Source organism: Acartia tonsa, chromosome 4 (assembly GCF_053477335.1).
Source record: "Acartia tonsa isolate MP-2025a chromosome 4, ASM5347733v1, whole genome shotgun sequence".
NCBI classification, from domain to species: domain Eukaryota; kingdom Metazoa; phylum Arthropoda; class Copepoda; order Calanoida; family Acartiidae; genus Acartia; species Acartia tonsa.
This window is the reverse complement of record NC_137263.1, coordinates 11882942-11902206: the sequence shown is the minus strand read 5'-3', so window position 1 is coordinate 11902206 and position 19265 is coordinate 11882942. Positions and strand designations below refer to the sequence as shown.

Genomic DNA, 19265 nt, shown 5'->3' with positions numbered 1-19265 from the left:
TGTGTTAGGTTAACCTCTGAAATATCATTTGCCTTCGCATGAATTCAACTAAATAGATATAATAGAAGCTCTAGTCACATTTGAACATTTAAATAAATGTGCAACTGAACGCAAAAACGCACCTCCAGCTACTTATCAAGATATTTTAGTGCATGTACTGTACATTTTTAAATACACAAAAATAGTTTATGTTAAATTATTCAAAATTCATAAATAACTTCTGTTAATTATGCAATAATCCATTAAATACTTATTAATCATTATTTGTTTGAATTTATAGCTTTTAATTAATAAAGTTTTCAGACTGTGTGTCTTCTTTCTGGGATAAATGATACTTAGTTTGATATTTAATTTAGCAAAAAAAATCTGCAAGTAGTCATAAATGATTTGGCTTATATATATTTAGATAGATTAAAGTTCTGAAAATTTTAATGATTGTAAGAGTCAGTCAGCGAGGGAAGAGTAAACCTAAAGATATGCTACGCATTTGGAAATTAATAATCTAAGACATCTATAGCTCTTTTACAAGTATGTCTTTAAAACTGATTAATATCCTTGGAATTAGAACCGGTACTCAACCATACTGAAAAATCATATATAGCATCGAATTACAGAAAATTTTCCTCGAGTATAAAAAAAACATTATTTTAATACCCGTTTTGTTAGCCCGGGTTCTTCGGCCCCTTCGTCTAACAAAACTGGTTTAAAACTGAACTACGTATATAACTTTAGGGACACAGATAAAATTCGTGATATCAAAAGGTTTAGTGATATTTTTAACCTATTGCTATATGCCTGATCCTGCCATCCTATCTAGGGACTATGTTTGTGTATATTGGTTAATTAGTGACAAATCTAATCTTAAACTTTCAATTAATAGGGTGTCAGTAGAATTTGTAAACACAAGGACAATACTGTCCATATGTAGCTCAGACCTCTCACTAGTGAGCTACAACATATCTGCATATTTATTATTTGTTCTGAATTATAATAGAAAACAGGGTGTCGGAGCCGTATGATTTTGATGCGGCTCCGGCTCCGCGGAGCCGTATTTGGGAATACGGCTCCGGCTCCAGCTCCGGCTCCTGCTCCTACCTTAAAATTAATATATCAATTTTTTTTCATTATTGAATTTGATAAAATAAAATAAATAATATAAAATATTTTGCTTTTATTTGATTAAAGCTATATAAAAGTAGAAGGATGTGTGTCTATTTGTTAAGTAACAATAGTTTTTCAGTTTATTATATGGAAATAGACCGTTGCCAAATTATAATATTACTTTAAAAAATCATTTTTAGCTAGTCCGGAGCCGGAGCCGTTTTTAACGTAAAATACGGCTTCGGATCCGGGTCCGGCTCCACCAAAAATGTTGCTGCTCCCGGCTCCGGAACCCTGATAGAAAAAGTCTAAAATAATTGTGACGCTATCTTATATAACAACCGAGTAAATCTATTTTTTGTAGTATGATAGACGAACGCACATACTATTTTCCTAGTTATTTATATCTTCGCCGCTGAACAGAATTTTTTTTTCGAATTTTTTTTTGTGACAGTATATATTTTTTTAGAGAACCTTTGATAAAATTGCCCTGTAGCGTTTCATTGTTTTATTCATTAAACAAGGACAATTATATTTACTAATAGCACAGCATTTAGCATAAGAAAGTGGTATTTATTTATCCAAATATAGAGGTAATAGGATGTTCTTTTGTCTGTAGCTCTCGATAATCGCTGAACGGTTTTGGTTTTCCAATACAATGAAGCTTCTTATAGGTCTAGGTAAGGTTTAAAACTATTAAACTATAACCTTCTCCTAGAAGAAATAGCCGCTAGAGTAATACATAATTTACATGGCTAATACTACAGAGATCAGACGTGCCGCATGGCCTTAGAGTGGCTCTCATGATTGTTAAGAATCTGCGCTACTTATATGCACTTAACTTTACATTTAATTAAGTACAGGATTTGACATTTTTATTTGTCACTAACTAATGACTTTATATTCTCAGAAAAATACTTATCTTTGAAAAATTATCATTCTGGGTGGCTTACAATCCCTACAACTATTACAGTCCTTAAAACCTACCATGTAAAGCGCGTGACATCGATAGATGGTCTAAATTATCCTTACTTCTTAGGAAAAATAAGAAAAGAATAATTTTGTTTGTAATACTTCATTCTAAACTTGGTAAATGTTCTTTTTGTTGTGCAATTGATTAACACTCTAATATCAATGAATATATAGAATTTAAACTTTTTTATATTCCCAAGAAATATTAGTGATGCAATAGTTTTCATTATTAGATGTTTTTCTAAGAATTTTGCACTTGAAAATTATTAATAAATTTGATTTTTGTTCACACGCTTGTCATCGATATATAAAAAATGGAAGTTAAAATCTTTATCTTATCTTGAAAATTATACATTATATTTATAAGGCTAAGAGCAGAGCTATTCCATTATTTTCTTTTCGTCATTAAATTGATTATATTAATTAAACTGCTTAAAATGCATCTTGTATTGGACAATAAGCATGCTTTTAAATCTTCAAGCAAAAAATATACATCGAGATAAAACTGTTGGAAACAAAGTAGTTTTCTGTTCAATTTTCCTATCCATGACCAAACTAAACTAAAATTATACTTTAAAAAGATTTTTTTTGTCGCAGATTTTCTATAATTTGTCTGTTCTCTTAATGCTTAGCTGAACTGTTTAATCTAAAATAATATTTCGTCGCTTCTTATTGATAAAATTGTTCTAGTTTCAATATGGAATGAATCTATGTATGTTTGATAGACCCTTCACTAATAGTAATCAATTTCCAATTTTACCATGCAATAAATATCTTTGGATTGGGTAAAATAAGTATTTGATTACGCAGCAATCCATCTCCCCCCTCAACCGGCCTTAACTATTCACCCTAATTGTCCTAAAAGCACCCTATTTCAATAAAAAGCGTACAAACTACAAAATTAGAAAATATCCCCTTGGCCCCCACCTAAACTTTAACAAGAATAGATCTTTTATAGTAGCGAATTAGATTGGGAGGAAAAGATAATTTGAAAGCTGTATATTCTAAATTACAGATTAGAATAATAACTTTTATTTAATTGGGCCTTAAAGCCATATTTTAAGAAGACATATTAAATTTTGTCGTTTTTTTAATTGACTTCATACCTTGATTGCGAGATCTCCACAGTAATCAACCCGCCCCCCCCCCTTAATTTAAAAACTCGAACAACTATATCCTTTATTTGTGTTTTTTTCTGTTTCAATATAAAATCATAGAGTAGCTGCAATACTAAAAAAAGGTCTATATATTTCAATCGGCTTACATGTCCGTCCGTGCCGTTCTAGTAAACACCAGTGTCACCAGATAGATTTAACAATTTATTGTGAAGCTGCCATCATAGCTTCGATACTAATGGATTGCCTTTAATTTGATATAGATTTGGCTTTGCATAGGAAAGCTTTAGTTTTATTTACAAACTTTTGCAAATTTTGCAAAACTAAATTGATGCATCCATATTTATAAACAAACAAACACACATATACATATTTGTAGAAATGGGAAATACACAAATTAGTCAGAATATTGGGGGAGGGGAGGAGGTGGGATACATTATATGTGTAGAGAAGGAATTAGAAATAGAACTGGGAGAGTGACTAAGTGCCGGTAACACTGTTCCTCCTTTCCCCTGTAGACCCCCCCCCCCCCTCCTTCTCCCAAGTATTATTATTAGAACCTGTTTCCTAAACCCCTCGTAGTAGTAATGTATGTAGTATTAGAATTCGGTGGGTCGTTATTTCCGTCTAAATATCAATCATTAGCGCTGAAACTTCAAAAACTGTTTTTTTTTCATAAAATTATCTTTTAGCCAAAAAAGATTTTTTATAAAACTGTAAAGGGTCATTTTCGGCCCATTTTCACCATAGATTCATTAGATCCATTCAATAAAGGCATCAATCCATGTTTAAAGAAACTAGTTACTAAATATTGTAAAAACAACATTCAATAGTTGGATTTTGAGAACTATTCTATGTATCATTAACTTCACTTTGCTAAATTTGATATTATGGTGCTTATATGATATTATAAATACATTGTGTCTGAAAGCTTTTTGCGTTTATGTGGACAACTTTATTCAGATTTTTGGTTTTGTGTTAACTTCTGCCATAGTTAATGAAGTCTCAATTTTTTATTTTGATTAATGTGTTGTTATGTGGAATTGATTCTCCACCATTGAATTCACCCCTTAACCTTCCCCTTTTTTGGGCCCACTGGAAACTAAAATTTCCCCTTGTTCATTCTCCGTCACTCCTCCCCGAGCTTCACCCACCTCCCTTCTTCACAAGTTTTACATGGCTTTAGGCTTTGCTTTGTAGTAGTTTACTTTATATTATATTTACACTAGTTGCCATGTGAGACTTGTCAGACAAACATCTGACTAAATCAACATAGAAATTACCAGAAATATTAATTCTAATTCAAGATGTGATAAATCAAGTGTTTGTGGATATATATATTTGTTAAAAAGGCTTTGATTTGCCTTGTAAAATGTTCCAGTGTATAATACAGCCCAGAAATGGCTTGATACATAATTCTGCAGAGCTGAAAGGAGTTTTTCCAGGTTCAAACTTAATTATTTTTTAACTGTATTATTTCAGTTTTTCTAAATCTAGACCTAACCAGAGAAAGGGGTAATTTTAGATTCTACTCTAAACTTTAATACCTAGCAAAAAATAAATGCTAAAAACTTAAATCTATCTTTGTTTATTTGGTTGAAAATGGCCTAATATCTGCCATTATAAAGCTTCTCTGAAAATTGTAGATTTTCATCCATTTATTTTTAAATTAAATCAACAAACAAACAACCATCATATAATAGATTCGTAGATTTTAGTATTTTAAACACTTTTTCCCAAAAGAAATGTGATGCACCATAAAGCATTACGGACAGACCAACGGACCAAGTGAGTTATAGTGTGCATGATCAAAGCAGAATCTTCAGTCACACACAAAAAAAAACTAATGTCTATCTCTAATAGCAGCTGAGTATTACATATTTTCTCTGTATTTTGTACAAACAGATTATTTTTTTGTTGAAAATGTCATATTTTTAAAAGAAAGTCCAAACCATTTTTTAACAACTCTGTTTTAAGCTTTTTAAAAGCGAAGCATTTCTATAATTAGGGTCGGTCCGTCCGTACGTCCGTCCGTACGTCCGTAACGGATAGCTTTTTTCGTAAATTTAGGCATGTTAGGATTGTCCTATCGATTTCAAATTTTGCATGGTGATTCCTTTAGTAGTTAGGTACGATTTAGAAAGCGTAGCAACTCTATAATCATTACCAAAATGTCCGTACGTCCGTTTTAAACATGTTGATTTTTTCACTTTTTTAACAACAAATGTTTATGTGATCAAATCATCCGATTGATCTGATTTTTGGTATATTGATTCCTGGGAGAACAAAGTATAATGTTATAAGCAAAGCAACTCTATAATCAATTCCTAAAAATGTAGGTATGTCCATAAACATTATCCTGTATAAAGCATTTTTTTAAACAAATTTACTTACAATTTTGCTTCGACTCTTATATATTTATATTCTGATTATTCAGTTCTGACAATATATAAGTGTTAATGTCCGTTTGTCCTACCGTTTCAGTGCTTCGCTTTTATGGATGTTGTCATCCTTGTTTAATGGTGATATGATTAGTATGATGCATAGGTTTAACCAGTGCATGCTAGAACATGTGTGTGTGTTTGTCCTAGTGCACTCTTATGATTTATTGTCCAAGTATTATTAAACAGAATAAAAACTATGATAAAGCTCAGGCTTCTTTTGATTTATGGCTATCTCTTAGGACAATAGTCTCAGATTAACTTACTTATTTCTTATTTTGTTTAAGATTTTTTTGGGGGGGGCTTGGTTTTCTAGATGATTTTATAAACCTCTGCGAAACACAGATCTTATTCACGGTTTAGAACTGGTCTGTTTTTTGGGTGATACAATTTCAAAGCCTTGTTGAAAAGTATCTTTTTTATTTCATTAAAATACAAACTTTAGAAATTAAATGCACAATGTTAATGAATGTTGGCCAATTCTAAGAAAAATATTTTCTTCGCCCCATCTTCTAGAAATTTAATTAACCTTCTTTGATGAAAAATTATTACGCTCCAAATTTTAATTGGGTATAGTTATTATATTATTAAGTTGTTTAACATAAGAATACCTCTAAAGAATTGTAGAAATTTTGTGTTGATTTAGCTGTTTTCAACATATTTTATTATTTTGGGCTAAGTCAATTAGAATGTAATTACCAATTTGTGAGATTTGCTTTTCTTTTAAACTTTTTTTCTTAAACGTCTGACTTTGAATTTTGTAAATTAAGTTAAAAAATTTGTAGTGTAAAGAAGCTCGATATTTTACTTTGTATGTCTGTTTTTCTTTCTTGCGGCATCCTTGATTAAGGAATAAAAAAAGTTTTTTTAGTTGTATTTCAATAAGCATTAAAATATTGATATTTCAATTTTATATGATTAAAACTTTCAACACTTGGAAAGCATAATGTTCAAATTACAAAACTTATTATCTTATCTTACTACAGAACATATCTAAACAATTGTACACATATCAAGTATCATATAGTTGATAAATAATATCATTTTAAAAAAAATTTTATTAGAATTAAATACTTAAATGGAAATGTAAAAAGGTATTGATTGTTTTTTGTTTATTCAAAACTAAGAAAATGAACAATTAAATTTTATGGATTATTTTTCTATCGTTTTATTTTGTAATTCTACTTAAATACTTATAGTACTTCTAAAACCCAAATTTGAAAACAAGAAAAATTTTGTCTATTTAGACGGTTGCATCTAAAAAAGAGTTAAAACATTCTAAAACACAAATTGAAATTGTATTACAGTAACTAAATTATTAAAAGATTTTGAAGTTTAAACTATAGAGAAGTAATGCAACTTTGGATATAAAATGAATTCTATAAAAGGACTTTATTTTCAACAATGATTAGTGAAGTGGAACTAATATTATATAACAGCAAGATTTAGTCTTGAAAAATTATCTTGTAAATGCTTGTGTGTGCGTGTGATTTTCTTACCCCAAATTTCGAGGATTTTTTTATCAAAACCGAATTTAATCTATGAAAACTTTACAGTTTATAACACTTTGATAAACAATATTGTACCTATTGTAATAGGAATCAATATTTAAAAAATCAAATCAATAGAATAATTATGAAATATAAAAATGTAAGAAAATCAGCATGTTTTAATGGATGTTCGGACTTTCTGGTAACGGTTATAGAGTTGCTATGCTTCCAAATAGTTATTGGAATCATTATGCAAAGTTTGAAATCGATAGGACAATTATAACATGTTTAAAGTATCGAAAAGAGCTAACCATGCCGAAAGTCTATAGAAAAGCTTTGCTTTAAAAAATGTGATAAAGATAGACTAATACAGTTGTAAAGTGTCTTTCTGACGGACGTTTCTGCTCGTATAGAGTAGCTGTTCTATTAAACATAAATATTTGATTAAATTCTTTGTAGTAAAAGTTTTCGGATTCCTCAGCATTTTATGAAAATTTTCAGCATGCCTCAAAGTAAAGAAAGGATGCCTTAATATAGCAGGCAGCCGCTCAATGTAAGGGCTGGACACTGCTTTTTTTTGAGAAAAAAGTGCCGTTTATTTTCGTTTTTTTGAGCAAAGCTCAAACCAAGTTGAGTATTTAAGATATAACAAAAGACGACTCGAATGACTTTTTGCTTTTTCGACTGCACATTACCTAATCATATTTTGCTGCCAAGCTGCGAATTATCTATTTGCTTACGGCTTCCGATTCATTGATATTGATCAAGCGGCTGTATGTTGTTGTGGCATGATGTATAAAACGGCGGCTGTGCCCTGAATTTAATTGAAGGTTTTCATGTTTAGTTTATATAAATGTAATTAAAAGTTAAATTAAACCTTAGTTTAAGAAGGAACTATAAATCTTGGTAAAATAGGGTAATTAAGGTATGTAAATACTAAATATGTATATGACCAAAAATGGTCCAAATATTTAAATTGATGATAACATGGCCAATTCTAGTGTTACTATGCCTTACTCCACCCTTTTTAGCCTTACTATTTGGTGTTCACATATTACTGTCTCATTTTTTATTGTCGGATTTTTAAAAAAATGTAACAGAGTTTTATTTAAGTCTTTTATTCATATACTCCAAGTTCTTACCTAGCGATATTAAAACCTACCTTTAATTCACTAATAATTTAAAAAAAAAAAAAAATTGGCTGTTTTATATGGACCATTGAATTTATTCCTACATGATTGACTGCCTTGCTTACACCCTTATAACACCCCCTAAATCTAGGGACATTTAGGGATATGACACTGGACAAAAAATTTTAAATACCTACCCTTTATGATAAACAAAATTTTAGTTTTGCTGGTTTGTGCAACCCAATCAAGATATAATGAAAAGTTTGTAATCCAAAATAGGTTTTAAAACGGAGACTAGTTTAATTTAATGAATCAATGCCCCCTCCCTTTCTGCCTAATTTAAATGTTTAGGTATAAACTTTAGGATTCATATTCGTAAATAAAAAAAAAATAAGATTAAAATTCATTAAAAAATAATACATAAATATTCGTTTCATCCTTATATTTATACTATTAAAATCGAGGCTTAAAATATTAAAATTGAAAGTCTTTGTAATTTTATATAAATGCCATTTCTTATTTTCTAATCATATATATTTAACACCTCCCCTCCCCACCCTCCCACTTCCTTGATCTATTTTAAACCCATGAGAATTTCTTATTATTTGCTAATCCGAGAACATACTTGATTAATCCTACACCTTTTCTCACTTCCTTTATTATTTTTTAATTTAACCCTTTTAAATATTTAGCCCCTGGCCCCTTCAATAATCATAGCCAATTTAATTTAAATATTTAGAGATTTATTAAATTAATTTTGTTTATTTCTTAAATTTCTTTTGTATATTTTAAACAAATTGTGTAAATTATTCGAAGTAAGGCTCTAAAGTAAACCAAAATCCAAACAGGACATGTTATAGCCCATTGAATTGTTTTCAAAATATTATTCCTGCCCCCCCCCCCTCTTATGGTAATAAGAATTGAAATATGCTTAGATGAAATATGGAAGTGTTCTAACCACACGACTTTGCATAGTATGATAATTATAATCATTATGATAACAATTATATCAATAATCCTTGGTTTCATAATTAGAACAGTCAAGGTCTAAATATTTATAATGGTTTTAAAGTTAATTTCTAGTGAGATTATTTATATTATGTAAAATATTACTGATATTGACTTTTCCCTGTCAAATTAGGAAATACTTTGTTGCATTACAATTTAAATACAGAATGTCGACTAAAGAAGTGCCATTACCGACATGATATGTTGTTGCGGGATTTAACACTAGACTACCATTAAAATTTAAATTTAGAGGCAGACAGACGACCTACTACTGAAGTAACGGCTACGATCCCAGAAAATAAAAAAGGATTGTCGTTTGACCTAATCGAAGTATTCTGGTAAAGGAAAACTCAAAGGATCTTAGTGGACTGAATTTTAAAACATAATCCTGTATAGTATATATAAAGTCTCCTAAATATATTCATTCTATGCAACCCTATATAGATATTGGTTAGTGTGATGGTTTATAAATTATCAATTAAATTCATAAAACTATTTCTATAACCTTTCAGTGGTTAATTACTATGGGGGTGGGGGGAGGGGGGGTGGTTAGACTCAAAGTGCCGAAATTTTAAGTTCCGTAATCAAAAGCTAATCATGTACTACTTATTTTTAGATTAATTCAATAATGGGTAAGTTTTAGGATATAATAGAAATAAGAATAATAAAAATTTTCTTGCCTTTTTAAAATAAATATGTAGGTAGTTCAAGTAGGAGCTTTTATTTCTATGACCTTTGTTTTTCATTGTTAAATACTTCTTTTTAATTTTTCTATCAAGAATTGAAAAACACACCTAAATATTAATTGAGTTCAAGAGTATATTGAAGTAGCTGAATTCGTTAATTACACTTATACCTCTTTGATTTAAAATCGCCCTATAAAATGCAAGTTTAAAAAGAAAGTTGAATTTAAAACGTCTCATCCGTCAAATTTAATTTAAGCTTGACATTTTATGTGTTTAATCAACAAAATTTTTCAAACATATGTCTGGTTAATTTTTAAATTTATTATAAGCAGAGAAGCAACGATATAAGTTGAGATGTTCGTTTGTTTGACTCTTAGAACATTTTTGTCTTGGCTCCTGTTTAAGATAGGACGACTGATTTTGTTTGTTAAGCTTCTTTAACCAAAGATCTTCTAGAATAGAATTTATTTGGTCCGTTGCTCTGCCAGTCATGCTAATAAAGATATTTATTTAATTTTGTATTTTATATTTAATTTAAATCACGGTTCCTATCTCTCTCTTTTACTTGCCTTTCATTGAACAATGAATATCTGCTCAACAACTAAATTTCTCTGTTTGTCCATTCATAATGATCATGTCGTTTGGTACATATGCAAGTTTGTCATCCTTGTTTTTATGTTCTTTTCTTAACAGGAATATAAAAGAAAAAATTTTGATGACACAACATTTTTTTTCATATTTGGAAAACTATAATTATCAAAACAATATTTTTAAGAATCACTTTTTCTTATTTTGCAATCTTTATTTCTATCTCCTTTCCGGGACCAATCAAGAGCTTCTTGTGTAGTGACAATTTGTTCTCAAATAGCTGCAGGTAATTGAATATGACGTCATTTAAAAAGTAAGATACAATCATTTACAATAATTTACTTTATTAGAGTAATGGCAGATTTTAGGATAATTTTTAAAATCTTAAAATTGTCTTAACATCTTTTTTCCCCTTTTTTTACAGAATTGTTCTTGTTTTTATCTTTATTAAGCAGAATGACTGTTTTTTTCGTGAGTCATCTTACTTTCATTGTTAAACTTTTTAATCTTTCTTTTATATATTTTTATAAAAAAAAGTATTATCCTCTCTTCACTGTAAATTTTTACACACATGATTTTACAAAATATTTTTTTTTGTTGGTGGTAAAATGAATTCTTTTAAAGAGACATAACTAATTCAATGAATAGATATTTCTTTTCACCAGCGAAGTTAACTTATTCGTTCTTGTTAATTGGCGATTTTATCTGCTATTCATATATCAATGCTAAACAGGAATGACTATCACAATTCTGAATGCTCTGAATCATATTTTCAGCTTGTTATGGCCGCACTTCTAAAGTACGTAAATGTTCTTGTTCTTGCTATGTAAAACAAAATTTGCATCTTCAAAATTTTGTATTATGCAACATTTGGCTTGGACAACTTACAAATGGAAAACTGCACTAAGGCAGAAAAAAATAGTTTTGTATTTGACATATTTCGTAATTTTATGTTTGCAATAACTAAATTGACTATTGCGTTCACCTTTTTAATGAAGAAGTCGTAAATTTCAATGCCATAAACTTTATTTTTGGTGTAATCCCACCAACTGACAAGTGGTCCCTACAGAACCCCCTTCCAACTTAATAATTTGCTTTTTTTGGCTGTAGAAATAATTTTGTAATTTCTTTATTTGTTTTGTAATAAGCAAGCTTGCATAGAAATATAATATTCTTAACAGAAACAAAAGACATTTAGAGTAGAAAAAGGAACTATACATTACTGGTATCTAAAGTTTTATATCAATAGTTTTCTTAAAAACTGTCGGGTCTTCTATTAAATCTAGGATTGCTGGTTCGAAATATTAGTGTCCAAACTTTTCACCAATAATTTTAATTATCGATTGGGTGTACCTTTTAAATTGATTTATCGTCCCTTGTCTTTTATAAAATATCGCTGGAGCTATATTTCATGTATTTTATTGCTCTAATATAGATAGATATGTATTTCAAGCATACAAAATAATAATTATAAAATTATTACACATACTTTCTATGCATAGTTTGGTACTTTCATAACCTGGGTTGGCCGTTCCATATGCTGAAAATACCAGTTTAGGACAATTATATTCAAATAAATTTTGTGTTAATTTCTTTTTTACATTGGGTATCCTTCTCATTCCTGAATTTTCTTATAACTTATAAGACATGCAGATAGATATGTATTTCAGCATACAAAATAATAATTATAAAATTATTACACATACTTTCTATGCATAGTTTGGTACTTTCTAGGGTTGGGCCGGATATCCGGTGTGGCCGGATATCCGGCCGGATATCCGGCCATTTTCAATATCCGGCCGGATACCGGATATTGAAACTATCCGGCCGGATATCCGGCTCTATAATTTTTTATACTTTACACCAAAAATCTCTGCTTTTTAAAATCTTAAATGGCTATAATTTTCTTATTATTGAAGTTAGAAGAACATTTTTTCTGAATAAGTTTAACTTTATGTAAATTTATATAAAATTTCTGAAGAAATTTTTTTTACTACTTTAATATCTGGTAATTTGGCCGGTTATCCGGCCGGATATCCGGTAATTTGGCCGGATAACCGGATATTTGCCGGATATCCGGCGTTGGACGGATATCCGGCCGGTTACCGGATATCCGGCATTTGAAATCAGCCGGATATCCGGTATCCGGTATCCGGCCAAAAAAGTATCCGGCCCAACCCTAGTACTTTCATAACCTGGGTTGGCCGTTCCATATGCTGAAAATACCAGTTTAGGACAAACATATTCAAATAAATTTTGTGTTAATTTCTTTTTTACATTCCTTCTCATTCCTGAATTTTCTTATAACTTATAAGACATGCAGATGTAATATAATATTTGCATTAAAACAACATAAGCATAAAACCTTGTGCAATCATTATTTCAATTCTTATAACATTATTCCGTCATTGCATTTCTGTTTTATGCTTATGAAATGAATTAAATGTATGTGTTGTAGAAAAATTAAGGCTTCAACTTTTATATAGAAAACAAAACAAAAATTTGGGAGTAAATTAAATAGGCATCAATTACAGGTTTTATACTTTTTAAAGCACAATACTGTAAAACTATTTCATTTCCATAAAGTTTGAAATTGACAGGACAATACTAACATTCATAAATCCACGCTAAGAACTTTCCGTTACGTTACTTATAGACAAGCTTCGCTTTTTAAAAATCAATAAAGAAACTGTATTGAATGAATTTGATTAAATATGATTAAAAATGAATATTTTATGAAGGGAGAGAGAAAAATAATTTTGCGAGGGGTTGAGGTTTATGCTTCGGTGTGACATTTGCTTTAAATGATTTCCTATTAATTTTTGTGACACTGTTTTTGTCAGACTAAATTTCATTCATTCTAGTGTTCATTCATTTTATATTATGCTCTAAATATTATTAATTCATTTGTGTGTTTTCTTATATTTAGAAATGATTCATAATTAAATGTTACATTTTACTTTTCTTAAAATATGCAACAATAAAAATAAAAATATCAAATATACAATTAATTCTTGTGGCCTTTTGGCTTATAAAATTTGAGGTCATCAAATTACAAGTCAATTGATATTTTTAAGGTTTTTTTATGGCCAGTTTCTTGGAACCCTCAAAATTTATTTTAATTTTTGGGTTGAATTTTATTTAACTTTTTATAACCTAAATAAAATTTCTAGAATTTCTGGCGCTCATTTTTTTATTATTATGAAGCTGCTTAATAATTTGTTCTTTTGAGATAAATACTATTTTTAGAACAAACAAACAAACAAACAGACAGACATCGTTCTACTTTGTATTATAGATAGGTAGGGAAAATTAAAAGTATAAAATTAGATTCATAAAATAATATTATAATGCAATCTTTTATAAAACAAAATTGTTTGTTTTTAATAGCATAGCTTTATACCTACTTTAATTATCTTAACTTTGAATAATTAACTTTTTAAATTTATATAAAATTATGAATTTTCTTTCTTTAATTTGTATAATTAAACTTATGCAATGATAGTATTTAATTATATTCATCGGAATGTGTTCAGTTAAACCCACTAGCAATAAATTAAAGTATCAAAAGATTATTAATCGCATGAAATATTATTAGTATAAATATCTTAATTAATTCAATATTCTACTCTTCTTTTTGCTTTTTACAAATTTGAACTTTTTTTATAATATGAAACTACTAAAATCTAAAGAAAAAAATTGCGCATTTGTATTTCGCGCCACTTATTTCATAACAATATTTTTATGAAATCAAAGAAAAAGTTAAATTTTTGGCAAGTAAAGTCAATAAATCAAAGAATTAAACTTTTTGGTTAGTTCAATTTAAGTTATATGTGTTTTTATGCTAATTACCTTACTTACATCAATGTCAAAATGCTGATAATATGCTTTGTATTTTGTTTTGGAATCAAACACATAAGGTTTTGTATTAGATTATATTACTTTTACATATACTGGTGGCTTCACCCGTAGTCTTTAGGAGCTTCGTAACAAGAGAGGAATGGGTTTTTTCATCTGGCTAATTACCAAATGATATAGCTTATCCCCTCGGTCCCCAAAGACCCATATTAGAACTTGGTCAAAATAATGGTCCAGCCCAGCTGGACATTCAGACAGACACACACCCTGTTACTTAAGTATATAGGATTTGTATAATACTGTATATGTAATGTAATGTGTTTATGTATGCAAACTATAATAAACAACAAAGAAGACATAAAAGTGTTTAAAACGCTTAAAGTTATTTTTATTATGTAAATCTTCATTCTTTTTATCACAAATTCTTTATTTTAATTTGAATAAAACAATGCTTTGTGATTTATCAATTTAGATTTGTACAAATCTTAATAATAAAAAGCTGATACTATAAATCTTAATTTGTATTCTGAATTAGTTTCTTAAAGGATACAATTTTCATGTGGGTGGATTTATATTTTTGTTAGTAGCGCACCCTCTTTATACTACGATATAAGTCTGTTGCTTTACTAATACTTGTACTTACTAGAACTTCTGTGTTTATAAAAATAACATAATTGCCATAGAAGGTGATTTATTGAATACTTAGAATTATTTACTTTATTCTGGCGGCTCTACTAATAAACATAATAATCCTTGTTTTTTCTAATTGATAGTTTTTAAAGAAACAAGTATTAATTTAAAGTTTAAGCAGTCTTAAATATCCTATTATGCAAGTCGCCATGTTTTTTTTTCTTAAACCTTAACCACTAAACCGATACAATTCTCTGTTTTAGGGAAGTTTCAAATAGATACTTAGTTTATTTTATTATACTATTTTCTTCTCGCTCCCAAACTCCCTCATTCCCACTTCAAATACTTTACGCCTATATGTTAGGGGCGACGCCATTAGTTTCATATTATTTGACAATTTTAGGCTGTATTCATTGAATTTATTTATTTTTAAAATATTTGCATTGTGATTTAATGAAATGGTTCACTTAATATTTATTCAAGTATATGTGCTTGTTTATTTTGTAGATTAGGATATTTGATTTTAGCATACAGGGTAAACTAAAATTGTTTACTGTATGTAGAATGTAGAATTAGATTCCTTTTGAGAAAATATTTTTAAAGTTCATTGTAACACTTTCAAGTAGGTTCATTGATACTAGATGTTTTATATTTTGTAGAATAAAATAAGGATGGTTATTTCAATGAAAGGATGATATGAAAAAGTAAAGGTAAAAATAGATATAAAATAAATGTTTTGGTCACGTGAGCGTTACAGTTTGACAGGCAGACATACAGACGACGTTGATGTGTAGATAAGCCTTTAAAAACTTGGGTTTATGGATAATCTAATAATTTTCTATTATTATGAAGCTTGCTTAGTTTCGTATGCACCAATTTGGTGACTTCCTTTTTCAATTTAAAATGTTTATACAATTTAGATAAAAACACTGCTATGTTTTAACGATGTGATGTTATGGTAGAACATTTTAGCATGGGTTCGTTCCTAAATAAGTTAAAATTTTGATTTAATAAGTTACAGAATGTTAGAATGTATGTCTACCAATCAAGTTGTATCGAAATTTGGCGATAAATGCATATTACCATCCAAAAATATACTAAGTAAATATGCTTTATTTTACCAAAATAAAGAAGTGAACTTTAAATTGTGTGATAAGTTTAGAATATAAGAAGTGAACCAATTAGCCAGAAGTAGACAGCTTAAGGCTTTGCAGTGTTTATTCAATAACATTAAACAGAAATTTTGTTGTATAGCATAAAGTATGATAATAATTTTATTCAATACAAGGATATTTCATCAGAAGATAAAATAGTTGTTAGCAACTAAAAACGATAATATGATTTTGAATCAAGGGTAAAATCTCAAGTTTTGGACGCGTTACTTTTCTTGTGGTAATATTATATTATATTAAACTTTATTGTATAAACACCTTTCAAGTTTCACGAGATGTGATTCTTGTAACCTATTAGGCAACACTGCTTGCTAAGAAAAATCGGATCAGGTGCCGTTTGCGGCAAAATGTTCCTGAGATCGATTATCTCATAAAAAACTGTAATCTTTTAAGGTTGCTCTAACGGCTGAGTGTGTTATTATGTCTGCACAGTGTTTTAACCAACAGAAGAAGGACTACAAAGTCATCACTCATTAATGCACAGTTTTCTCAGATCGCACATAATGTGTATTTTCTTCAATCAATCTTTCCCTATGCATCGTAGTGTCTTGGCTGTTTTACTTGCCTTCTGCTACATATACCGATGTATGCGCATAACATTTACGTTCAGCCCTTTGGCAGCTACCAGACTACAGTTCATTGATTTTTTGAGTTAATTTATTTCTGAAAAATTTTACTGTTAACTGCACTAAATCCGAAAAATCTCAACATGGATAAATGTGGCACATTTAAAACTAAGATTCTATGCCTTAGATTGTTCTTGTTAAATCCAATCAAATGCTTATAAAAAAATTATTCAATTAATATCTTTGTTTTAGGTATGTTTAGAAATTTCTAAAATCAAATTAGATTGCTTGGGTAAATTTGAACTCGTGGTGTTGAAGATAAGGGATAGTTCAATGTTAGATGTTTACATTTATCTCCCAATTCGCCAATTCGAAAGAGTCATCTTGTAAAGCCATTCTCTCTTCTTTAACTATTGATATTGACTTGAACCTAACACCTCCATGACCAAAAGCAGCCACATTATTAAAACTTACGCTAGATATTGAAATCTTAGTTGTATTTTTTAATCAATAAAACCTTGGAATATAAATATTTCAATGTATACATATATGTTAAGATTAGCACAAATAAGATAAGTCCCTGTTAAGACAGTGGGATTATTTCTAATTTAGATAATAAATCAAATTTAATCACTGCAAATTAAGGGATTTAATAAATTATTTGCTATTCAATATGTAATATGTATATGTATATTTGTATAAAAATTTATTTTCTTAATTTAAAATCTTGGGCTTTGTATTTAATTTTTTAAAAATTAGTCTAAACCCTAGACCCATATTAAGCTTTCATGTAATAGAAAACTCAAGCGGTTCAGTTTAATGGAGATCTTAAAAGAAATCCAAACCCTTACCTTATACATAAATATAAAGTAAACTGTATTTGACGAGTTCAGATAATTAAGATTAATTGAGCATTTTTTTTTTAGTAATTTAGTTGTCTAACCAACAACATTAGAAATCTTCTTTAAGATACTTGCATTTTGAATGATTTTCCCAAATCATACATACATACATACATGTTTAAATGAAATTAAGGCCTATTATGCCTATACATACATATTACATATGCCTGAGGAGGGCTGAACCATCAACACATGCACTTCTATGCATGAAAATGGCAAATATGCCTATTTCAGGTTATATTCAGTGCACCAGGGTTGCGGAACCTACAATTTTTAATATTATGTACCATTTAAAAATTGTCTAAGAATTTTTACCAAGAAGTAATATTAGAACTATCTTTATCTACCTCTCAACCTCTCCCATCCCCCAATATTTACACGCTACCAAATGACAAAATTTGTCACTAAATTGGAATAAGTTAAATAAAATTTTTCCTTAAAGAAAAACTAGCAAGCAATTACATAAAATTATCAAATAAAAAAAAATATTTTATCTAAAAACAATTTTACATTTTTTGGTCCAGCTTCACATCACTGCAATTTTGGCAAGCTATTGTCTTAGTATGCAAAATCATATAGTTGGCCATTTGAGAGTGTAAATACAGAACATCAGAATGTTTTATAATAAATATTAAAAAGTTGTATAAAAGATTTGTCTGGATTAGAATACATGTTATGATAAGAAATTTGAATTGCGAATAGTTATTATATTTTTTAAATGTAGCTGTGGGCTGCAAAATGAAAGTTTAATTATGTGTTAATATGTAAACCAAGAATTGTTTTCATTACCTAAGGTAGTTTAATCATAATAGGTCACAGTTAAATACAGTGGCGTGCGAAGCACTTTGTCTAGGGGGGGGCATTTTGAAGATTTTGTAAAATTTTGCCCCCCCCTAAATCAAAGTGCCCCGGGGGGGCACTTTGCTTTAGGGGGGGGCATTTTGATTATATATACTAATTTTAAATAAGGGCGTTTTAAGGGGTGGGATTATTTGATTATGGGCCTTCTAGTCCTTATCCCTTCTTCCCCATCCCTTCCCCCATCCCTATTTCCCATTTATATCCCCCATCTCTCCCCCTCCCCTTCTCTTCCCCCCCATCTCTTCTTCCCCATCTCGTCTTTCCCATCTCTTCTCCCCCATCCCTTCTCCCCACCCTGCAAGAAAGCATCTTCGAAAAAAAAGTACAGAAGATAACTTAACCTTCCCCCCCCCCCCCCCACCAAAAAACATTTTTTATGGGTGGAAGGGGATGTTATAAAATCTCAGCAGGAAGGATGAATAACCCCATTAAAAAAAATTTGGGGGGGGGAGATAAAAACACTCATTTTGGAAATAATTCACCAAAAATTAACCTAATATGTAAAACTGATTTTAAATATTTCTTTATTGTAGGACAACAAGGATGACAACATCTTTAAGTAGCAAAGCACAAAAAATCATTAATAAGAATACAGACAAGTAGATTTAAAGAGCATCTGTTGAAATAAATATATATTTTAGATAGAAAAAGTCACAAATCCTTTTTCCTGTATGTTGTGTGATGACAGTCAAAGTAAACTATGTAAAAAAATAAAAAAAATTACTTGTCCTTTCATCTACAGATA

The 19265-nt window shown here is 29.4% G+C and overlaps 1 protein-coding gene across 11 annotated transcripts in view; it reads left to right on the top strand.

Moving 5' to 3' along the window:
* Positions 1-19265, top strand: part of LOC145316094 (SLIT-ROBO Rho GTPase-activating protein 1-like) — a 102294-nt gene that overhangs the window by 28145 nt on the left and 54884 nt on the right. The window contains exon 1 of one of the 11 annotated variants that reach the window (XM_080156399.1): positions 4385-4633. The exons of 9 other annotated variants lie outside the window; for them this stretch is intronic. In XM_080156399.1, the coding sequence (XP_080012525.1) occupies positions 4561-4633 (73 nt within the window). In that variant the 5' untranslated portion in view covers positions 4385-4560. Of the gene's footprint in view, positions 1-4384; positions 4634-19265 lie in introns of those variants that run through there. One more of the 11 variants, XM_080156397.1, reaches the window with a different exon arrangement.